The sequence below is a fragment of the Eriocheir sinensis genome, unplaced genomic scaffold (assembly GCF_024679095.1).
Source record: "Eriocheir sinensis breed Jianghai 21 unplaced genomic scaffold, ASM2467909v1 Scaffold1, whole genome shotgun sequence".
NCBI classification, from domain to species: domain Eukaryota; kingdom Metazoa; phylum Arthropoda; class Malacostraca; order Decapoda; family Varunidae; genus Eriocheir; species Eriocheir sinensis.
In genome coordinates this window covers 1,299,307-1,324,052 of record NW_026110295.1, presented here as the reverse complement: position 1 = coordinate 1,324,052, position 24,746 = coordinate 1,299,307, and the positions used below count along the sequence as shown (strand labels likewise).

The following is a 24,746-nucleotide window of genomic DNA, read 5'->3' as shown; positions in this document are numbered from 1 at the left end:
TATTGCACCCAATAACAATGCCACAACTTAAGAAAAGATAACAGGGCTGATATGTCTGCAACAAAACAAGAAATATCCTACACCGCAGCAGACTACCGGTGTTAGTAAAACAAAACACGTAGAAATAATTATAGCCCGACACAATAGTTACAATGCAGCAACGGAAGTTAACACCACCAAAAAGACACAACACAAACAAACACTAAATGTAACTCCAGTGCCCAGTAGTCACACACACCAAGTTATAAGTCACGGTACTCCCGCATGACACTGTGAAAACGAACACTAAAGCACAAAACAGCAAGCAAAGGAAATACTACACTCGCAAATAGTATTTAGAATTAAACACAAATCTCAGTGTCCGATACCGGCTCGACGTTACATTCACGTTACCAAAGCGCTACTAAACGGAGCCTAAGCGCTGATCGGCCAAGCCGAAAAGCTCTGAATGGCACAGACTGATGTACAGTCGGACACAATCACGAGGCACTAAGCGTGCCCCGGAGTCAGTTCAGTCCACAGGCTTGCTTACAAGCAAGTTACCCAGCGATGTGTTCACTACGGTGGTTCCTGAAGGGACTGCCTTAAACTGCTGAGGCGAGGCAGTAAAAGAGGTTCAGCTTCGACTATTTAGTCAAAATGAAATGAAACTCTACTGGCGCTGAACGAACATATGAAATATGATAAATAGTGAAGCAAGGAGCCAACGAGGAGGGAGGAGTTATAGCCTCTCACAGGTGGTACTTTCACCTCGTTACTTTACATGCCTTTTCAACAAATTATCCCTAACACATGTCTGTTAATGCAGTTGGTCTTACATTGTGCTTTCAGTACTATGAGTAGTTTACAGTTTTTCTGGCCTCTTTGTGAGTGTTGTTGTTTTGTTACATTTCATCGCTTCTGTTATTCAATGAAAGCCAATAAAAGTATGGAATTAGAATATATCTGCATTAATTTTACTCTCTACCGTGTTTATATATAACGTACATATGAATTATGTATTTTCATATGATTTCCTGTTACTCCATAAAAAATATATAGAGCATATACAGCATCTGCATAAAGCAATACAAGACATGAAACAAAAAATACAGGTATGTAATATATAAAACAGCTGAAAGTGGCATAAGATTGCCTACATGCTGTCTTCTTGAAGACCAACTATCTAATCAAAGAATGTCAGTATCGCTACAATAAGCACTGGCAGCAATATAAAGAAAACATATCAGTATCTCCTAATGTTGCAGTAACGATAAATGGCGTTATATGGGAGCTTGCTGATCAACTCCACCTCAGTATCATCAGCGGCTATTTGAGGTCTTGTTCAGTTGCGCAAACACAGAATTGTGCCACTTCTATAAATGTGTGCGCAAGTTTGAGGTGTTTCCTTGAGACCCTGACTCTGTCCTTCCGCAATGTTGCATTTAGGCCTCCTGTTGATGTGATGGAAGAAAATTGCTTCCACACAATGCTCTTCACCCCTGCCTGGATACATACTTACGGCACACTTGACAATAATTTCGTCACTTGATAGCTCAGGGAGAAAAGCAGCTGCAGGAGTGAGGGGTACTTATTTTTCTGATTGTCTATCAACTCTCAGGAACAGGAAAACGAGCCCATGTAGCGAGGGGTACTTCTCCGTGTCGATTTAAAAATAAAAATGTGAGGAGACGCAAAAAGTAGATCGCCCATGAACATACGCAAAGTGGTTCAAGGTATGAACATGTTAAAGCTACTTTTTTTCTTCTTTTTTTTGCTAACAAGACATCATTGTGTCATCACCAATACATGAAGGCAAGGTGGCAATGGCACCACGCAAAGACACAAAGGAAAACTAGCAACTAACAATGCCACGAAACACGAAAATAAACATTTATTGGGCAAAATTCAACATATGCAATAAGTTTTTGCAAGCTGGGATGTTTTTTTTTGATAATAATTTTTGAGATCAGAGACAGCGAAGTTGTAGGTTTGCAGCCTTGCTACATAACAGAAGACAGTTCGCAAGGAAGAGGACAGGTAACAAACTGCAACTCACTCGGCAATAAAAAATCATTCATGTGCCACAAATAACAGTCACTAAATCCGCCAGTCATCTGACCACACTCAGGTAAGTTACCATGTGAGTAAGATATTAAATCCTTCAAAAATAATGAATTAATGTTGTGAGTTTAATATAATTATTAGAGTATATATATATATATATATATATATATATATATATATATATATATATATATATATATATATATATATATATATATATATATATATATATATATATATATATATATATATATATATATATATATACATTATTTTTTACAACAAAGGAGACACCTCAAGGGCACAAAAGGAAACAATAATAAAAAAGCCTGCTACTGCTGCTCCAAAAAGAATCAAAGAAGTGGCTGAAATAAAGGTCAATTTCGGGAGCAGAGGTGTCCTGATACCCTCCTCCTGAAAGAGTTCAAGTCGTAGGCAGGAGGAAACAGATGAAGGAAGATTGTTCCAGAGTTTACCAGCGTGTGGGATGAAAGAGTGAAGATGCTGGTTAACTCTTGCATAAGGGTTTGGACAGTATAGGGATGAGCGTGAGTAGAAAGTCGTAGTAGCGGGGCCGCGGACGGGGAGGCATGCAGTTTGCAAGATCAGAAAAGCAGTCAGCGTAGAAATATCGATAGAAGATAGAAAGAGAGGCAACATTGCGGCGGAATTTAAGAGGTAAAAGACTATCAGTATGAGGAGGAGAGCTGATGAGACGAAGAGCCATAGCCTCCACTCTGTCCAGAAGAGCTGTGTGAGTGGAGCCCCCCCACACATGAGATGCATACTCCATACGAGGGCGGACAAGGCCCCTGTGTTTGGATAGCAACTGCGCGGGGGAAAATAACTGGCGGACACGATACAGAACGCCCAACCTCGAGGAAGCTGATTTCGTGAGAGAGGAGATGTGAAGTTTCTAGTTGAGATTTTGAGTTAAGGATAGACCGAGGATGTTTAGTGTTGAAGATGGTGACAGCTGAGTGTTGTCGAAGAATAGGGGATAGGTGTTTGTAAGATTGTGTCGAGTTAATAGGTGGTGATTTTTTGAGGCATTGAAGGACACGAGGTTCCTTCTGCCCCACTCGGAAATGATAGCAAGGTCTGAGGTTGCTGCCCTGCAGCCTCCAGTCTTGAGTCGTTTACTTCCTGTTGGGATGGCCTTCTATTGAAAGAAGTTGAATAATGCAGAGGGAGTCGTCGGCGTATGAGTGGACAGGACAGTTTGTTATGAATAACAGGAAGAAAGTGGGTGATAGGACAGAGCCCTGTGGAACGCCACTGTTGACAGGTTTAGGGGAAGATCAGTGACCGTCCAGCACCGCAGATATATAACGGCCGGAAAGGAAACTGGAGATAAAGGAACAGAGAGAGGGATAGAATCCGAAAGAGGGCAGTTTAGAAAGAAGACTGGTGCCAGACTCTATCGAAGGCTGATATGTCTAGCGCAACAGAGAATGTTTCACCGAAATGGCTAAGAGAGGATGACCAAGAGTCAGTTAAGAGAGCAAGAAGATCACCAATAGAACGCCCCTTGCGGAATCCATACTGGCGATCAGATAGAAGATTAGACGTGGAAAGGTGCTTTTGAATCTTCCGGCGAAGGATTGATTCAAAAGCTTTATATAGACAGGAAAGTAAAGCTATAGGCGGTATTTTGAGGGATTGGAACGGTCACCCTTCTTAGGCACAGGTTGTACAAAGGCATACTTCCAGCAGGAAGGAAAGGTAGATGTTGATATGCAGAGACGAAACAGTTTGAACAGGCAGGGTGTCAGCACGGAAGCACAGTTTTTAAGGACAATAGGAGGCACTCCATCACGTCCATAAGCCTTCTCAGAATTGAGGCCAGAGAGGGCATAGCAAACATAATTTGGAAGAATCTTAATAACAGGCATAAAGGAGTCAGAGGGGGGATGAGTAGGAGGAATATGCCCAGAATCGTCCAGGGTCGAGTTCTTACAGAAAGTTTGAGCGAAGAGTTCAGCCTAGAGATAGATGAGACGGTGCTGCCGTCAGGGTTAAGGAGAGGAGGGAAAGAGGAAGAAGTGAAACTAGGGGAGATATTTTTTGGCTAGATGCCAGGAGTCACGGGTAGAATTAAAAGAAGCAAGGTGTTGACATTTTATATTGATAAAAGACGTATTGGTAAGTCGGAGAATAGATTTGGCACGATTACGGACTGAAATGTAAAGGTATATAAGGGAGTTCCAAGGCTCTGAACCTTTGTGAGCTGCCTCTATATTTAATAGCACGAGAACAAGCTTGATTAAACCAAGACTTTTAGCATGAGGAGAGAAAGAACGTGGAATGTATGCTCCATTCCAGAGACAATCAACTCTGTGATACGCTGGGAACAAACAGAGGGTCTCTTCCTGGAAGCAATAATCATTCCTCGGGAAATCGGAAAAGTACATCCTGAGATCGTCCTGCCGAGCTGAAGCAAAATGCCAGAAGCATCGCCTCTTCAGTGGGTCCAGAGGATGCATGGGAGCGATATGACAGGATACAGAAATAAGGTTGTGATCGAGGAACCTGTAGCGGCAGCTCTAGGTTGCCACAGCGAAACCAAACATTTCTGTTTGTGTGTGTTCGAGGCAGCATACGGTGTAGCTGGTACAACGCCGTTTGGGTCCGTTAAAGCCGCCTTGTAGGTTAAAAAAAGAAACAACTATTAACTAGTGGTGACTCCATTGGAGAGGATATTTATTTATGGGCATATCAATGTTTTTATAACTGGTAAATAATATTTACATAGGTTGATATACACTATTATGTACACGGTTGGTGATTTGGTGTTATTATGCATGTCGGTGAGTTTATTATAATATACGTGATGATTTGATATATGTGTATGATGTAGTGACCCACGACTTGATGAAATATGGAGGATGAGATAGGTGTGTGTGTAATAGAAGGCGGAAGAGAAAGAGAACGTGGTGAGTTAAAGGGCAGACTAAAGAGATGAATGTAGAGAAAACGGAGAGATTTAGAGGGTCACTACAAACCCAACGGAGAGAACAGTTTGACAGAGTAAGCAGAAGGATTAGAAGTAAGGAAGAGGTCTAGAATGTTGGGCCTGTCTCCAAGACGGTCGGGAATACGAGTAGGGTGCTGAACCAACTGCTCTAGGTCGTTGAGGAGAGCAAAGTTGTAGGCTTGTTCACCAGGATGGTCAGTGAAAGAGGATGAAAGCCAAAGTTGGAGGTGAACATTAAAATCTCCCAAGATGGAGATTTCAGCAAAGGGAGAGTGAGTCAAGATGTGCTCCACTTTAGAGTTAAAATAGTCAAAAAAATTTACATAGTTAGTAGAGTTACGTGAGAGGTAAACAGCACAGATGTATTTAGTATTAGAATGACAATGAAGTCTTAGCCAGATGGTGGAACATTCAGAAGAGTCAAGGTCGTGGGCACGAGAGCAAGTGATGTCGTTGCGCACGTAGGCGCAACATCCAGCTTTGGATTGAAATTTAGGATAGAGATATTAGGAGGGAACAGAATAGAGGTTGCTGTCAGTAACCTCAGAAACCTGTGTTTCGGTGAGGAAGAGAAGGTGAGGTTTAGAGGAGGAGAGATGGTGTTTCTCAGAATGAAAATTAGAACGAAGACCGCGAATGTTGCAGAAATTGATAAGAAGGAGTTTCGAGGAGTTATCAGGATACCTCTCAAGTCGGCAGCCAGAAGGGGAGTTCTCCCTGGGGGAATTTATGGTCCCCCCCCCCAGGCCATTTTGAATTGAATTTTGGGAAAAGGTGTGTGTGTTGTGTGAATGTAGTGTGGTGTAGAAAGAGAGAGGAACTGTCTTTAGAGAGCATGCTGAACTGCTCTCTGGTGTTGATGAGACAATAGGGAAACGGTTAGTGAGGACATGGGAAGGGTCTTTGAAGGGCTTCAGCACCCTCCTCGCTTCCCATATATCCTCACCGGGAGTAGCTCACGCCCGTTCGGTAGGTGTCTTCCTACCTACTCCTACTATCCTACCTATTCATATTCCTACCATAGTAATTTTGCTGTGTATTGTCGCTCATGTGAAACATTTGACTATACAATTATGATAATCATCACCCCATTGTGGTTCGCATGTTCATTTTTTATGATGCATACTTCCTATGGAGTGTAGTTCGTAAGGGAAACTCATACAGACAGATTATGCCGAGGCTGTAGCTAGGAACCACGTTTTCGCGGGCGCATCTAGGTTACAGTCTATATATGCTTACAGTCTGTTAATGCGCATATCTATGGCGTATCATATTACCCACATAGATATTGGTATGGAGAGAGAGAGAGAGAGAGAGAGAGAGAGAGAGAGAGAGAGAGAGAGAGAGAGAGAGAGAGAGAGAGAGAGAGAGAAAAAAAAATAAATAGAGAGAGAGAGAGAGAGAGAGAGAGAGAGAGAGAGAGGAATTTATATATATATATATATATATATATATATATATATATATATATATATATATATATATATATATATATATATATATATATATATATATAGATATATATATATATATACAGAGAGAGAGAGAGGCCATTAACCCTAATATATAATTTTAAGATTTGCCACGTAGGCAACCAACCCTTTTTCATTATTTATAGAATTATAATAATTAAGCATATAATATCCTATACTTTAATATAATACGTGCTTCCTTTTATGATTAAGTACTAAATAAAATCTGAAATTCGAAAGATATACTCTCTCTCTCTGTGTGTGTGTGTGTGTGTGTGTGTGTGTTTGGGGAGGGGAGGCGGGGAGGGGAGGGGGAGGGTCGTAACGGTTCACGCCATGGGAGAGAGCGAGAGAGAGAGAGAGAGAGAGAGAGAGAGAGAGAGAGAGTATATCTTTTGAATTTCAGATTTTATTTAGTACTTACTCCTAAAAGGAAGCACGTATTATATTAAAGTATAGGATATTATATGATTAATGATTATAATTCTATCAATAATGAACAAGGGTTTGTTGCCTACGTGGCAAATCTTAAAATTATATATTAGGTTAATGGCTTCTCTCTCTCTCCCTACATATTTACACATTGAAACCTAAGCCTTAAATCCATATAAGAATCTTTTGTTATCTATATATTACCACGCTATAGTCTATCGATTCTTAACATCAGCCCTGTGGGCTCATGTTAAGAGTTAACGTCAACGTCATTATATTCTGGATCAGTTTGAAAGCGGATGAAGCTGCCTTTAGTCTTCAACAATATTTTTTACCAAGAGGCGGAGTTAGAAGTTATTTGGAGGTATAATTGTTATTCCGTAACGCTCCGATCATGTTAGCATGAAATCTCGGCTTATTCATGAATATTTTGTGTATGTACGTAGGGTAAATACTCTTTGGATGCATTCCCACGCTCATTGTTCTTTATAGTAGTGAGTGTAAGGGAGTGTGCCTCAAGGGTATTCTTCTGGGTGAATGTTTTCCCACATTTTATTACATTCATAGTTTTCTACCCCAATGTGTGTAGGTGTACTTAGGGTAAATACTCTTCCGGATGCATTCCCACGCTCCTTATACTCTTTGTTTTCTACAGTAATGTGTGTAAGGGTGTGTGCATCAATGGTACTCTTCTGGGTGAACATTTTCCACATTTTTTACATTTATAGTTTTATACCCCAATGTGTGTAAGGGTATGTGTATTACGGGTAGGTACTTTTCCTGACCCTCCTGCCCTCCTTGTTTCCCTCTGTTGCTAAAATGAACAATTCAAATGCTTTATAAGGAGGATAATGTGATACTCAATATCATTACCTACGCCCCATTTTGTGGCTTTTCGGTCTCTGTACGAGTGATAAATTTTCGGAAAAGTCTCATCACTAAGTTTTTTAGAGAACATATCATGCTTGCCTAAGTAGCAAGCACGAGTTCCATTGTGTTGAATCGCGTTGGCCGCCAGCGCATTCATTTTTAGGTAGTGTGGCCGTCCCTTCATGTGATAAGGATGGCCATGAAAACCGAGAATGTTTTAGCAAGTGATACACAAAGAGTGTACAAGGCTCGTGGTTGAGGTGTACTTCATCAGGTTGCGTGACGGAACCACAAGCCTTATTTGGAAGATTATTTGATACACTTACACACATCATTAGTTTTCTTCAAACTCCAAAGAGCTGAAGATACAGGGCGCCCCTTGCTTTGGTGGGGAAAGAAGCCTGTCGAGAGAAAGGTTTGACTCGTAAGACGTACCCCTGCGCTGTTTAGCCCAGCACAGGGATCGTCAAAATAAGCGGGGCTGCTAACTGGTAAGCATCCTTGTGGCTAAAACTCCCCGAAGGTTACAGGGTTACAGAATATATTTTCCATATATCGAGCTACACACAAGGTGGGAAAAAGCCCCAGAGCCGTGCCAGTCCCTGTAGATAGAAAAGTTTGGTTAGCATGATGATGAGATGAGATGAATTAAGAGAATGGACAATGAGGAAAGAGAAACAAATATATTATGCTATATTTATTAAACAATTAGGTTAACCTAACACATTATCATGGCTACACCTAAATCTAGGCTCTAGTACACATTGGTCCTTGTAGGAGGTTACATGAGGCACACGTTACTATTATTTTAACATTTTTATATGCAAACAATATTTTTTTTTTAACTTTACACACTTAATCCAGACTAATACCTTAAACAAATCAACTTATGCCTATACTCAAATATAGACTACAGTTCCCTTTTGACCTTGTGGGAGGTTACATTTTTTTCAGGGACGCCTTTGCACTTTTGATATATTTATGTTTGTATCTAAGGTTTTCAGCCGACCAGGGGGCGTAGCGGGAGTCCCTTTCGACCATGTATTATCGAACCTCCTCCCACAGTACCATCACGGAATCCGGTCTCTTACTCCTATTACACGTCTTCATAGCGCATGTAATGTCTTTGAACTTTTTGGCGGTGTCTAATGGCATTGCCTCTGCCATATCCTCAGTGTCAATATGGAGTACAGAGAACATAGTGGTGGTTCCCAAGGATGTCATCACGCTGACATTATCTGGAAAGTCGCTTCTAGATGACACGACACTTCTGAAAATGAGACTTCTCCTAGGCCTGAACAACTGCACGTAGCTTTGTTCATTACACACAGCTATGTTCATGATACCCGCTTTACATAAGTTGCTTCTACTTACTCTTCCTCACTGACATCAGCTTGCTTCCCTTGTGGTTTAGATGGGGCATCGGGCACCAGGAAACTCTCTGTCTCCCTAGAGCGGCCCTCCTCATTGTCAGCCTTGTCTGAAGGGTTTGCGAGCATCACAGAGAGCACAAGGCGTTGCTCTTGCGGCTCCTCATCGCCAGCTGGAGCTCTAGATATAAAATTAAATAGAACATTACGTATGGGTAAAATCAGTATGATTATTGACCAATTGTTTTCGAATCTTAAAGTTAAATACGTGATCAAAGAGCAGATTACTTACGTAGTGGGATGAGTTACACCGGTCTCGGTGTCGGTGGCAACAGCTTTGACCCTGAGTGCCGTGAGGGTGCTCACCACATTCTTCCCGGGCTCTATCTTGTCGCTCTGCCCTTAGTAGCTTGTGGCCTTTTCCAGAGAATGGCAAAACTGAGTGGCCACTTTGTGCCTCCCAGTTGGATCCTGATTTTTCTCCCACAGTGGTGAAATTTGGGACCGGCGCCATATGCGGGAAGTTATCTTACTCCCTGCTGCGGCTTTAAGCGCTACTTTACAGATAATTCGGCTCAAGTTTGAGAAAGCCAACTTCGAGCAGCAGGAAGTACCGGTCATCTGTATTCGGTTTGGGAATATATAGCACTTGGGAGAAGTGCAGGTTGTTACCTGTGGCTGGTAGTAAATTACATGAGGCTCATGTGTCTGCCGCTCAGCTTGATTCATAAAAATGAGTGCGGGACCTGGAAGAAAACACTAGGTTATACCCTCATGAGGATATATTTTTTTTCAGGTCTTCCAACACCATTTGATACTCTATGATATAAACCACAGCAGTACATACCTTGTGTTGCAGTTTTGTGTCGTGCAATCTGCACAATGTAATCTGCAACACCAGTCTTTGGGTCCTTCCTCTCTTTCATCTCCAGGTACTCCGCCAGCGCAAATTCTGCAAATTCCATTGGGCGCCTGAGATTTTTAATCATCATCGTGGTGATGAGGACGTCTCTCAGGCTGGTGATGTCTGTCATAGTCGCGGGTCTGGAGGCAGGATCGGTAAGATATTGCCTGGCAATGTCTAACGTGTTGTTGACGTAGGCTGAGGTCATGATCCTTCCTATGACTTTCAGCGTCACATTTTCCCTCTCTTTTTGGCGTCTAGCTTTGCCCATTTCAATTGTTTCCTCCTTCCGTAGTTTTACTGGGGGATAAAATTATATATTTACCAATATGTATTACAAACAGATAAATATAGCAAAGATATGCAAACAACACATAGATAGGTTTACATACCTCTCATTACTTTGATGCGTTTTGTAGTCGCTGTTTTATTGGTCATCTGTTTGATATATTTCTAGGTCGGACAAGGCGAGGCAATCTACCGCTCGCTGGCAAGTTTCGAGAAAATTACGAATGGTGTTCACATTCAATACATTCTTTGATTCTAGGAATCCCAGAGGAGGTTCAGTTATATCCATATTATCAAACAACTTGCAAATCGCTGGGCCGTTGAGAGTTGTCAGGACCTCATAGTTGATTTGGTGGGTGAGAACGTCGTTCACCATCCGCACATGCGCCCGCCTGGAGCTGTCAATCAGATAACAATTATTCTTCAAGTAATCTTCAAAGTGTAGGAGAAACGCCTTTACTCCATCATTCAGTGTAATTACCATTGTTCCTGCTGCCACTTTCACCGGCTGTATTTTCTCAACTTCATCTGGTAGTACCAGAGATTGCCGCATTACTTTGATGAAGTCCTGTGATTTTCTTTGAAGCCGGTGAACTTTTTCTACATGTATATCCAACCGTTCCACCCTCTTATCACACAGACTACATTCCCATTCTGGGTACTTTTTGACAGTTGCACCTGTAGGTTTTTTGGTTGAAGGTTTTTTGGTGCTCATTGACTTGACATGTTGTAAGTTCTTATACCTGCAGATGGGCTTTGCTTGCTCGTCTACCGTCAAGTATCTATGGCACTGACTAATGTGCCGTCTAATGTTGATACTTCTTCCGCTGCATCCTGTCATTGTACACGGGTGTCTGAAATATATAAACGGCAATTAGTTTATGAGTACATTCTTATGTATGCATTAACTTTAGCACATTTATAAGCAGATCGATTCGTTGACAAAATTCTATACTCACTGTCGTCTGCTGCGAGGAGCTGTTCTTGCGCGTAGTCCATGCCGTACAACAAGCGCCTTGAGCCTGTCGGCTTGTTCAGTTTTGACGGACTCCTAGAACTTTTCAGCTAGTCGCAACTTCTCTCTCTCTCTCTTGGATCTCTAATTTATTTATTTCTTCTTTATGAAAGGTAACTTCAATCTTGAAATGTTCCTTAATTTATGTCAGGGCTGGAACCCTACCGTAAGTGGCAAAAGCTCCCTGCACCTTCCGCCGCTTGGTAAGGTTCAGTTGTCCCTTTCTCATAATTTCCTCCGGCTCCAAGCCGTCGGTGGCTGAATAATTATATATAGTTATTTCCTTTTGACTTATTTTTTGGGCAGATTCAGGTTCACTGTAAAAAATTAAAGGTATAAAAAGGGTAGACATAGGGTATATCTGGTGTTCGAAATAGTAGACCCTATTGGGGTATTTTAGAAATGTGATATACCCTTAACACAATACCCCTATGAAGGGTATAACATATATTTACAATACCTTTACATCGGGGTATATCCAAGGCAAAAGATACCCTGCTGCAGGGTATTCTAGGCTATATATATACCATCGTACCTTAATCCATTATACCCTTATATATGGCTACAGATTAGGTATCACAAGAGGACTTCAGTTGAAAAGTTTATTATAATTTCTACAGACGTTTATAAGTATAATTATAAGGCATAAAATATAGAAAATAGATTAAAGTTGTACACATATACATATATATATATATATATATATATATATATATATATATATATATATATATATATATATATATATATATATATATATATATATATATATATATATATATATATATATATATATATATATATATATATATATATATATATATATATATATATATATATATATATATATATATATATATATATATATATATATATATATATATATATATATATATACATATATACATATAAAATTATATATATATATAATATATATATATATATATATATATATATATATATATATATATATATATATATATATATATATATATATATATATATATATATATATATATATATATATATATATATATATATATATATATATATATATATATATATATATATATATATATATATATATATATATATATATATATATATATATATATATATATATATATATATATATATATATATATATATATATATATATATATATATATATATATATATATATATATATATATATATATATATATATATATATATATATATATAATTTTTTTCCCTTCTTACATATCATTTTCATGAAAACAAATTTATACGTGAAAATCAATGCCATATAACCACATAGCATTTATTTAACCTATATGAGCCAATGAGAGATAAGTTCTACATTTGCGGCTGAGCATGACAAAAATGTAAAGCAAAGTGTTCTTTGTCTTTAAACGTAGAGCTTCTAAATAAAAGAAAAAAATATGATATTCTTAATTACTCTGAAAAGAACATGTCCTTGAAATAAATTTGCTATTCTAAAAACCATAAAATAGACAACAGTGAGTAAGACAAGTTACATGCTTAATTACTATTGAAAGAAGAGTTCTTTTAGTAAATTTGCAATAACATATGTAGAAAACTTTGAAACACAAAGGATTTCTGTCGGGCAGTGTTAAAGGTTTGATATTGGATACCGAAAAGAAAGTGAATTTCTCTCATGCCCTCTGACACATCCCTGACCCTGTTCCTATGGCACTTGGTTATCTTTAAAAAAAATAAAAAATAAAATAAAAAATAACGCCAATTATCAGTCATGTATGGCATTGATAAAGTAAATTCAGTCTTTTATAAGTTAGTGAAGAAAATTATAACTTCATACCAATCTTTTTTGCCCAAGTAGAGACACATGCAGGTAGTGTATTGTGTTGAAATATGTATGACTCTAAGAACAGTAACGTCTTTTCTATTTCCTTCGGGTATTCCAACGAAAATACCCAATATGACTGAAACAGAGCTTCCAAAGCATTTGTAAACTTTGATGATTTTGTTGCCAGAAGAGGTGCCCCGTTGATGTGAAGCTGGTATTCGCCTCCTTCACAGGTAAGAACTGGAGCTGGAGATTTGATATTCTGGAAAGAAGGACCATCTATGTCAAACGACTGAACCAAAGAGAGCGGGAAAAGTTTGTTTAGCGAGTCACTTAAGTATAATAGCAACTATGAAATTAATGAACTTGTTTGCCACCTATACTGGCACAATGCCCAGTAGGAGAAAACAAATATAATCTTCGATCCTTTTCTGACTTAGCAGAATTCGTTTTTGTCGGAAAAAGCCATTGCCGTATGATACGTTCTGTTGACATCACATGCACAGAAATAGCAGGAGAATTTTTTATTTTAAGGCAGCTGATGAAATATATTCTTAGTAATAGTTGCATACCATAAATACAATGTATAAAAATACAGTAAATTACCTCATTCGAATCAGCGAGTAGATACGTCGCATCCTCTCTAAAAAGCGATGGCAGAAGTTGCACAGCAAACTGCAGGCCACATTCTGTGAAGTTAATCGTAAATAAATACAATAATACTAAATGGTAAACGGTAAAAGAGGTTTTGTGATAGTTTTAAAGGGGCTGAGTGTTTGAATAAATTTTACTGTGTGTTACGGGCATTAATAGAGAATATAAAGTTCTGATAATAAAAACAGATGTTAGGACACGTTGTAATTGGTATATCCTAGATAGTTTTGGGCTCAGCTAGGAAATAGGTTCAGCTTGGTTTACAATAGGGCGGTTGATGAGTGATGTAAACTAACTAAAAACAGTAGCAATTTAAATCTTTTGAACACAGCTGAAGTCCAAGTGGAGATTAGATAAATTTATGGATGGGAATATGATGAATGATTCACCATTAGGAGCCGTCATGTGTATATATAGGCCGACCGGCAACTTGTAGTCTCCTTTCATCCTTGTGTATTCTTGTGTAGGTCATGGGTGGTAATAGAACAATGACTAAAAAACTATCTAAGCCAACTGCAAACATATTTACCATGAATCATTAAACCTTATTATTCAAAAAAAGGTAAGAGGTCACAGCAGAAAGTGGATTTTTCTTACTAGTGGAACATCAGTGGGAGATTATCAAGTGGTTGAAAGGGTTAAGTGAAGCTCGTCGAGATGGTATGGACACGTGATAATAATGAATAAGGATAACTTGAGAGAGAGAGAGAGAGAGAGAGAGAGAGAGAGAGAGAGAGAGAGAGAGAGAGAGAGAGAGAGAGAGAGAGAGAGAGAGAGAGCAGGCAAGGAACGGAATATGCTGAAAGGGAGTGCCTGAGAAGGGACAGCTGGAGACACTAACTCGTGGTATCCCAACTGGGAAAAAGTTCCCGACACAATAGAAATAAAAACACTCAACGAAAGAATAAAAAGAAAACTTTGATAAAGTAGTTACGACTAGTATGTCTGGGCACTATAACCAAGTATATAAAGATAATTTTTTTGACGTGATTGTGACATAATTCTACTGACCACCTATTAATGACAAATAAAATTATCACCTTTATCTTTAAAAATAATGACTATTGTTATCACGTTCACCTTTAAAGAAAGAAATAAATATTTACCGATTCTTTTATCTTCATTCAGACTGCTGTCCAAGTCCTCTTGGTATTTTGAGAAGTACTCTTTGTAACCTTTGCAACGGGACTTGGTATACTTCATCAACTCAAGTAGTGATGTATGGAGTTGGAGGTAAGAGTTTTCAAGGGGCTTCAAAATACCATGTCGTTCAGCTTCCCTGCAAGCTGAAACATCTTGGTGTTAAAAACATAGTATTTTTTTGTCGTTAAGTGCATGGCCTCTGCACCATATATATGAATAAAATGTCTGATGCTTTCACTGAAATATGTTATAAAAATTATTCATAAATAATAATGAATTCATCAGCGACAGATAATAACATAGCTCGTCATATAGCACAACCCTTAACATCGAAAAAAGACAACAAAGATTTTGAAAACTCACAAAATTTCTTCGCCTCAGGGCTGGAAACTCTGAGATGATGTCAGCCACTGACAAACGTTGATCGTTGATCCTTTTCCAACGGTAGACAAATGTTCTGTCCATTTTTACAGCAATCACTGCAAGATCAGGTGACCCTTTTCTCAATTCTGCATTCAGTGCATCTATGTGGGCGCGTGTAGTCACCTCATCATCTTCATGTCACTCCAAATCAACCTGGAAAAAAATAACTTTATCAGAAAAACTTCAGTGATAGTTCTAAGACATATCGTCATCATCATCAGCAAGCACATATGCAGCCGGTGTCATAACTATGCAAACAATACTAAGAAGATAAAATTCTTAATCCACACCTTGAGCTTTTGCCTTTTCTTGCGTGGTTGAACTTCTTCCTTTTCTGACAATGCCGTACTTTTCCGACCTCCTGTTACTGGACAGCCAAATTTTTCTTTAAGAATTTTCACAGTGTTGTGTGATGTTAGTGGCACTCGAATGTTTTTCATCTTGGTACGAAGGGACATCCTCCAACATTTCTGTTGAAAGACACATTACAAAAGTATTGCAAAATAACTACGGTATAATTAGTAGTTCCGCGCACGGGAGGCCTACCTATGAAGTAAAGCATCTCAAAAGAAAAACATCAAAACTTTATCTTATGGCTTGGTAAATTCACCTTGTACCTTCATGAATCATGAATAGTCTATTTATTAGTGAAACGTTCAGCAAAGTGTCAGATACTTTATCTTTATGGTTTAATTGATTTTAATGTTTAATATGTTTTCTATTTTGGTGATGGCATTTCTCCACAATATGGAGGCGGAACTAAATGAGAAAAAATAAAATAAACAAATGTGAAATATCCAACAAATTAAATATGTGGGAGTTAACATGTTAAGTTTTTAATGGGTGTGAAGTATGAAAATGACGATAAGCGGCTTTATGTATACAGTGCAATATGACATAATAAAAATAATATGCAGTTACCATGCCTTAAAACACCGCGCGGCTTAGTAACAGATAAATGTTTGTGGTTCTGGTTCACTCTTGCATAAGGGGTCTGGACAGTATAGGAGTGAGCTTGTAAAGAAAGAAGTGTACAGCGAGGCCCGGCCCTGGGAGACGGGGAGGTATGTAGTTAGAAAGTCCAGAAGAGCATTTAGCATGAAAATAGCGATAGAAAATTGAGAGAGAGGCAACATCGCGGCGAGATTTGAGAGGTAGAAGACAGGTAATAAGAGGAGGGGATCTAATGAGACGGAAAGCCTTTGAATCCACTCTGTCCAAAAGAGCTGTGTGTGTTGAACCTCCCTACACATGGCCTGCATACGCCATACAAGGGCGGACAAGGCACCTGTATATTGAAAGCAGTTGATTGGGGGAGAAAAACGGCTGAAGACGATACAGAACGCCTAACCTCGAGGAAGCTGTCTTAGCAAGAGATGAGATATGAAAATTCCAGTTGAGTTTTGGGGTAAAGGATAGACCAAGGCTGTTTAGTATGGGTGAGGGAGACAGCTGTGTGTTACTGAAGAATAGGGGAAAGTTGTGTGGAAGATTTTGTCGAGTAGGTAGATGAAGAAATTGAGTTTTTGAGGCATTGAAGAAAACTAAGTTCCTCATTCCCCAGTCGGAAATGATAGAAAGGTCTGAGGTTAAGCGTTCTGCAGCATCGTTCCTTGATAACTGCAGTTCCTGTTGATTTGGGTGTCTGTGGAATAGTGCAAATTAGTCATGCAAGATGCATGATTGTTACTTTTTTGGCGGTCAAACAGCCCATACATGACGACACGTTCACTGATGCAAGTGACAAAAAAAAATTAGTACGGCCACTCATTTATTTACGTTTAACCATTAAATTTAGAGTTATATGTGTTCTAATTAAATAATAAGAACATGGATTACACAGGCGAAATGCACATCAAATTAATAAAAACATGCATTCTTACTGGGTCTCCAATGTGTGGATATTCACTAAACAGGGCATCTAGTAGGTTGGTGTATCCCTGTTTTGAAGGTGTCCTGGATGGAGATAAGGGGGTACTTATAGTGTGAATGTACTATATATATATCTCTTGTAAAAGAATGCAGGTTATAAACTATAATATTCAACTGAGCAACATCTAAAGGCCGATCTACACAATCAGTGGGCACCTGTGGTGCTGGAGCACGCAACTCATCAGTTTCGAGGGATGGTGGTGAAGCATGGCAGAAACTCTCCGAGCGGTCAGGGATGGTGCTTCAGTTGTTCGCGTCTACACTATCATTTTCCAGGTACTCGCCGTTACCATACTCCAAAACCACAGGTGCCCACTGATAGTGTAGACCGGCCTTTAGTCTCTCTCTCTCTCTCTCTCTCTCTCTCTCTCTATATATATATATGTGTGTGTGTGTGTGTGTGTGTGTGTGTGTGTGTGTGTGTGTATCTATCTCTATCTATCTCTCTCTCTCTCTCTCTCTATATATATATATATATATATGTACACACACACACACACACACACACACACACACACACACACACACACACACCCTACATGTATGCTCTCATTAGTGATTGATGTGTGTGTTTTAGAGACAATTAAAATTGTGAAAAATGCACCGAAAAGTGTGTACTTACAGGATATTCCTCTTTTGTAGGTCACATGTAAGGACCTCAATGATTCTTCTTCTGTTTGAAGTTCCAGGCAGGTAATCTTGTGGACTTTTTCTTGTTTGTAAGAGGGTCTTTACGCATGGCGGAAAAAGAGGCAGTCTGAAATGTCATAAATAACCAAAGGTAAGATTTAGAGAAGACTCCTCTGTTAATTAATATGGCTTGGCGGACTAAAAAAAGTCTTCAAGAATCTAGCATTGATGGTGACATGAACACTTGGCAGATACAGAAATTACACCCTGACATGAACATCAGCAGCTCACTTGTAATTCTGCAAATCATTCCAAAGGTCACCAGAGGTCTCGTCATTGATAACTGTGGAAGGTGGCTGAGACACTTCCTCCTCATCAGACAGTAAAGTGTCTGTTAGAGATGATAACGATGGCTCTCCACATATACTGCTCACTGGAGTACTTGCTCTTGCTTCCACTGCGTCATGAGTTGGCTGTGACGTTCTTCCACCTTTAGGTTGGGTATCCAGCACTGAAAGACTAGTTGGGTCCTTCAAAGTAGCCTGCTCCCGAAAGAAGAGAAGTTGTTTTCCCACTGGAGGAATCAGCTTCCCTATCATCTTCTCGTTGATGTCTATAATGTCTTGCCCTTCCATTTCATTGTCTAGTTAGATATAAATCAAATAAGAGAAGGAGTCACATTCTGAGTTAATAAGACTGAACCAAACATATATATATGTAACTTTTTAATTAAATAAAGCAATTAAGAAGCTAAAAAAAGGACTCGTAAGAAACTTTGCGCTTCATAATCTTAATTTGCAGCTTTAAGGTACTTGGTGACATAAAATGTTGAATAAGCATAAGTCACCTTGTCTTTTCTGTAAGTTCTGTGCATGTGACTGTCAAGTAAAGACTCGGGGAGTACAATAATCCAACCTGCGTGAAGTTCAACTTCATATGCATGAGCAATTTCATTATATTTCTTGGGCAACAGTAATTTGAGACAAAAATACCATTCCTTTTCCACTAGCACTATGTGTTTGACTTGTGCAAAACAAGGAGTTTCATCATTGCAGTCCAGTATATAGCAAGCACTTGAATTTGTGTTGTAACTTACGCCATCAACTTTCAAGCATTTTACAGTATTAATGTTGGACAGTGGTTTACCAATCTTATCTTGAAGAGCTAATTTTAAAGACTGTGGCAAGCTGTTTACATCAACGCTAATGACTGCAGATTGCGGTTCCTTCCCCTCATGCAAAAAAATTGATGATGCAAGTGCGTGAGCTACTCTCATCTGATGCCGTTCAGTCAGTGTATGAGTGACATTCTTGAAATTCCTAGTATTTGCAATAAGCTTTTTGAAATATTGGTGCTTAGCCTCAAACCTCATACACCACAAATTTCTCAGTGGTCCAAACTTCTCTATCTGTGAGGGGAAGTGCATCATAAAATGATGTTTAGGTATTAAACTGCTATGACCAAATGTGCTCTTGAATTTCAGGATATATGATTCAATAAGGCCGCTAAATGAGGCAGATGATCTTTTTCAACAACTGGACTTAATATAAAATCCATACATTTCCTCAGTGCTATGTAAACATCCCATGCTGCAGAATTACCCACAGAGGAAAGATCAACAAGCTGGGGCAAAACTAGAAACAACTCTAATTTCTGTGAAGCCTTACCCACAATCTTGCCATTTCCACTAAAAAAATTGTCATTAAAGAAATTAGGCTTATCACTCACAGGAACCCGTGTTTGAAGGAGGGATTCATTCAAACCCTTCACTGTAACAAGATTTTCCTTATAAAGTTCTTTGAGAACAAGTTGAACAGTTAGGGGAATTATTCCTTCAAGACAGTCATGCATTATATCTGAGGGAAATGATTCAGGAACTGTAAAATAGTTCAGTTGAGACAGAGCACACCTATGCTTAATGCCATATATAGCTGCATCTGCTGCATTTTTATCAATGAACTTTATTTGATGAGCATAGGCAACACTATTCCTTTCTCTTAATTTAGATATGCATAATGTGTTCCTGAACTCAGAATATCTTATAGAACAAAACCTACAGAATGAGCCTGAATTAAAATTTGTCTGAAATCCAGCCACAGCATGGGACGACAAATTGTCTCCCAACATGAACTCTAGCACGGCTGTAAATTTAAGTTTCTTGAAGCCTGCATCATACTCAGTGCCATTTTGTAGAGTTTGTAAGTCTGTTATTAAAGGTTGAAAAAGTTTTTGGTACGTAGGATCATATAATTTCAAGAATTTATGCCTAACCAGTAGGCATAAAAATATGGTGTCCTCTTTATTTCTAAAAAATTTGTGCAGATTTCCAATTGAAAAATACAATGCTGTCAATTTATACTCCCTCGCTTTGAACCAATTGGATTGCAAATCTCAAATTCATCAATATACATGTGAAGTTTGATGGGGTTTGATAAGCAGTCAACAGTATTACTGCACTCACCATCACAAGTGTCATATAACACATTAGGGTGATGATAGCTATGTTCATTTTGTTGTATTTGCTTTTGTACATCTATTCTTGAGAGCACTGCTTTCAGCATCTCTATTACTGGTACATAATGATATATGGACGCTCTGTCATGAACAGATAAATAAAAAGCTTGTGGACTTACATAAGGAAAGTTTGCTGCAATATAGCTTCTCAGTTTGAACTTACTGTTGACTGCATTTATTTCCTCATCAAACAATGGTCCCTGAGTCTTCAAAGCTTTGTAAGTTTGGGAATTTTTGGGGTAACTTCCATTTTCTTCTAAGAAACACTGATCTATTATTTTCTTGTATATATTATCTGAAAAGTTCAGAAAAAATTCTAGCTCGAAATGAGCGACCTTTGAACATTGTCGGGTAGCATGTGTCTTTCTTTTAAACGGAGTAAATACTTTGCAAAATGCATTGTAAACTCCTCTTTAACGCTCTCTTGATCTTCACCACGTTTGCTTTCAGTTGGATTATTTACTTCGATATGTTCACATTCTGTTTTCCCAGTATTGTTTATTTTCTCTGAGTGTGAAACTTCTGCTGCATAGTCAAGGAATTCTTTTGTTGCATGATTCCTTTTATTATGAATTATATAAGGAAACACCCTTGTAAATGTTTTCTTGCAGTCTGAATCATGACAGCTGATTTTAAATTTGTTTTCATGCTCATGATATATCTGCAAGTGTTTTGTATACTGGCTGAAATTATAAGTTGGTACTTTACAAAATGGACAAGGAAGTGGATGGGCTTTGACTTTAGGCATTATGCTCCTCTACAGACCTGAAATAAGGAAAGTTAATAACAAGCATGACCACGACTTCCAAATATGAAAAAAAATCTTAGAAATGATAAAATTCCCTGCGAATAAAAATAATTACTTTGGGTTTCTTGACACAATAGAGGTCTTGAGATTTGTATAATTGCTTTGATAGCTGTATTTTTACTTAGTGCATATCACATAAATTTTAGTGATGATGGGTAAGTTCCAGATTCCTTTACTACTATATTAAGTTCCAACAACTTCAGCAGCAGTGATTTCTTCTAATATTTAGGAATTTTTTCTATTTATTTTTCTAAAATTCAAATATCAAGGCCTTACCTATAAAAACTTGAACATAGTTGTGTAGTCCTATTCTTGTTAGCCAGTCACTAACTTCAGCAGTGCCCCAGGTCGACACCGACACCATTACTTCTGTAATACAGTCACATATGAATATTGTGTTTCTAAATTCTAATAACAAGCTACAGCAAGCTGTGTGTGTGTGTGTGTGTGTGTGTGTGTGTGTGTGTGTGTGTGCAATTCACCCATGGTCTTGATCACGCGATGGACTTGCGGTCGCCAGCTGCTTTACCCTTACCGAGTGAGCTTGGAGCTCGTTATTTCCCATTTTCGGGTAACGCTGAGACCCACAGACAACACACCCCCTCCCCCTTGCTCAAGGAGGGAGAGTAATACTCCGGTATCAACCAGAAAAATGTGCTGATGTCCAAGAAGGCTAGAACTCGAGACCACGTGAATAAGAGTCAGGCGTTCTACCGACTGTGTGTATGTGTGTGTGTGTGTGAGTGTGTGTGTGTGTGTCCTTTCACGTGTAGCCCCCGTTTATCTATCAGTGAGTAGGTACGAAATGTGAGTCAAGGAGTTGTGTCCTTGCTTTCCCTGTGTGCTGTGTGTGAGTGGTCTCAGGCCTTCCCCAAATCGGAAAGATGAACTGTGGTCTTTCTGTAGGGGAACGTCTGGCTGGTATGAACAGTAGACCATGAGGTGGATTACACACACACACACACACACACACACACACACACACACACACACACACACACACCACACAGACATAGAGCCACCCCCGCTTCGTAGTAAAACAATTGACCTCCTGACCTCTCTCTCTCTCTCTCTCTCTCTCTCTCTCTCTCTCTCTCTCATACACACAGCATATAATAATGAACTGACCATAACACTATAATAGCAATAGACGAGTGTAGTGAAACAGAGCAGAGCAGAGACTAAATGCTCACTGATAGTCCGGTCGAGGCTGTCATCAAAGTTGAGTTGCCCCTGACTGGTACTGAACGTGTAACGGACCTGCCTCATACACTCTCTCTCTCTCTCTCTCTCTCTCTCTCTCAGCATACAATGATAATAATTCTCTCCTTTTTCTCCTTCCCCCCTCACAGCTCATCACTCTCCTCCTGGCTTATTGCACCAATTAACCTGTCCCTTCCCATAGGGTTGCCACCTCCACCTCCTAAAAATACGGAACGCATTATCTGAGGTTGGAACAGTGATGGCGGGTAGAAAGTCAATCATATTGACAAGGCTTGAAGATAAGCTCTTCCATAAGAACCCTGTATTAGGAGGAATTCAAGGATATCTTGACTAAATGTGAGGATATATTGGAAAATACGTTCATGAGTCAAGTTATCAGTAATATATTTTTGAAACTACATGTTTGTATAAATTCTAAAGAATGAGACACTGAAAAATATATTTCCCTTAATTAAAGAAAAAAAGAAAACTCATTTGGAGAAAACAGTAACTACCTGGAATATGAATGGATCATAAATATAGCCATTACTTATGCTGTTGGTGATGGACCGTGGAGGCGGTGCGAGATATTACGTGTACTGTTCCCGTAACGCACGGGCCGCGGGTGGCGCGACAAACCCCTAACAAACTCATATATTTTTGTGAACTGGTTATGTATTTGTTTTAATATTTGGTCACGATGACTTATTAATTTATTTAATTTGCTTGACTATTCATACAGGCAAATACGGAACAAATGGCGTTCCGTATTGGTTCAATAAGGAACGCAGCATTTCACGCTTCAATACGGAACGGTTCCGTATTTTAAGGGACAGGTGGCAACACTACTGAAGTTCCCTACCCCTTTCCCCCGGACCTTTCTCCAAGTGGGCTGGCCACCACCAAAAGTTTTGAGCCGAAAAAAAGACCCAGTACGCTCATGCTAGCAGTTTAAAGAAGTACTCTTACCTGAGCAGAGACTGCCCCGTAGAGGTAGGCTAGAGGACGCCTCCATGAGAGTCGTACTGGTACTAAACCCGTAACGGACCAGCCAGGCTGCCACACACACACACTCTCTCTCTCTCTCTCTCTCTCTCTCTCTCTCTCAAACACACAACATATAATAATGATAACTCCCTTTTTCCTTTCCCCCTCACAGCTCATCACTTGAATTCCTCCTGACTTCTGTATACTGCACAAATTAACCTGTCCTTTCTCTAACTCCTTTACCCAGGGACCTTCCTCTTACGTTTATGTAGACAAGCACAAGCAGTTATCCTTACCTGGTATAGTTGATATTGATGAAATCCTGTGTCAGTAGGCTTGTAAAACGAAAATAATGATGAGGCACTCCACAACACTCCGACACTAGCACTGATGGGTGGTGGCACTGGCTTCCCGCGCTCCTAGCTCTGCGACCGGGGCGATGGACTGTTCAAGCGACCTTTGGCAATTATGCATGCAGCTCCTGCCAAGTACTGCAGCGCATGATAATGTCTCTTCTCAAATCTATCGATATCTCGAAAACAATACGTTTTTATCGTGTCTTTTGTCGCAGTATATACTCAGTGTACAAATGCTGAAATTTAATAAAGAGTAACATTGAAATTCATAGCCTAAAATAAAAAAGCCTCCACACATATTTATTGCTATGTCTCATAGAGGGTCTATTCTTGATTTTAAATACCCTTCCTCGTGGTTAAGAAGGGTATTGTTGAAGTTAGGGGTATTTCACTGAAAATTATACCATACACAACTAGTTATACCCTTTCAATACCCTCCAATTTTTACAGTGTTGTTCTACATTTTAATCTGAAGAGGCTGTTGTACTGTCCTTCGCTGAGGCTGCAGTGTCCTCTGCAATGTCCTCTGAGAAGCTCACCTCTACTAGAGCAGAAGCTTATGTAAGGAAAGAGTCCCATGTAAGAACCCAGTTAACGAACATATTTACCAATGTCAAATTATTACCGTTGAGAGAACAGCCCGTACCTTCAGGGCTTTCTATAGCTGGTGTGGGCTGTGCAGGTTCATCAGTCCAGTGACTTCAGCCTGGCTTCGGATCCTCTTCCCTTTTTTTCTTGCGTTTGTTGAGGTCTTTTGTAAAAGCTAATAAGGCCTCTTCCTCTGACGAGTACAATGACCCATGCTGCCGTTTAAGGGACTTGCAATCCACTCCAACATCATAGCTTTTATCCGCGTCAGAGTCATCCAGCTCCCTAGGGTTGACTTGTCGCTGCTCAGACGCGACTTTTCAC

At 39.2% G+C, this 24,746-nt stretch overlaps 1 protein-coding gene and 1 long non-coding RNA gene across 2 annotated transcripts; both read right to left on the bottom strand.

Annotated features, from left to right (window-relative positions):
- Positions 1 to 13,239: 13,239 nt before the first annotated feature.
- Positions 13,240 to 15,112, bottom strand: LOC126988835 (uncharacterized). Its single transcript, XR_007742570.1, has 3 exons — positions 14,945 to 15,112; positions 13,791 to 13,873; positions 13,240 to 13,446 (listed from the first exon to the last, which is right to left on the bottom strand). It is a non-coding gene; the product is annotated as an uncharacterized LOC126988835 (long non-coding RNA).
- Positions 15,113 to 15,350: 238 nt separating this feature from the next.
- Positions 15,351 to 23,905, bottom strand: LOC126988834 (uncharacterized). The gene is made up of 7 exons (XM_050847253.1): positions 23,775 to 23,905; positions 21,565 to 21,657; positions 18,258 to 18,609; positions 17,959 to 18,093; positions 17,288 to 17,360; positions 15,695 to 15,874; positions 15,351 to 15,557 (listed from the first exon to the last, which is right to left on the bottom strand). The coding sequence occupies exons 2-7, from the start codon at positions 21,650 to 21,652 to the stop codon at positions 15,543 to 15,545; spliced, it is 843 nt and encodes a 280-aa protein (XP_050703210.1). The 5' UTR covers positions 21,653 to 21,657; positions 23,775 to 23,905; the 3' UTR covers positions 15,351 to 15,542.
- Between the last annotated feature and the right edge of the window lie 841 nt (positions 23,906 to 24,746).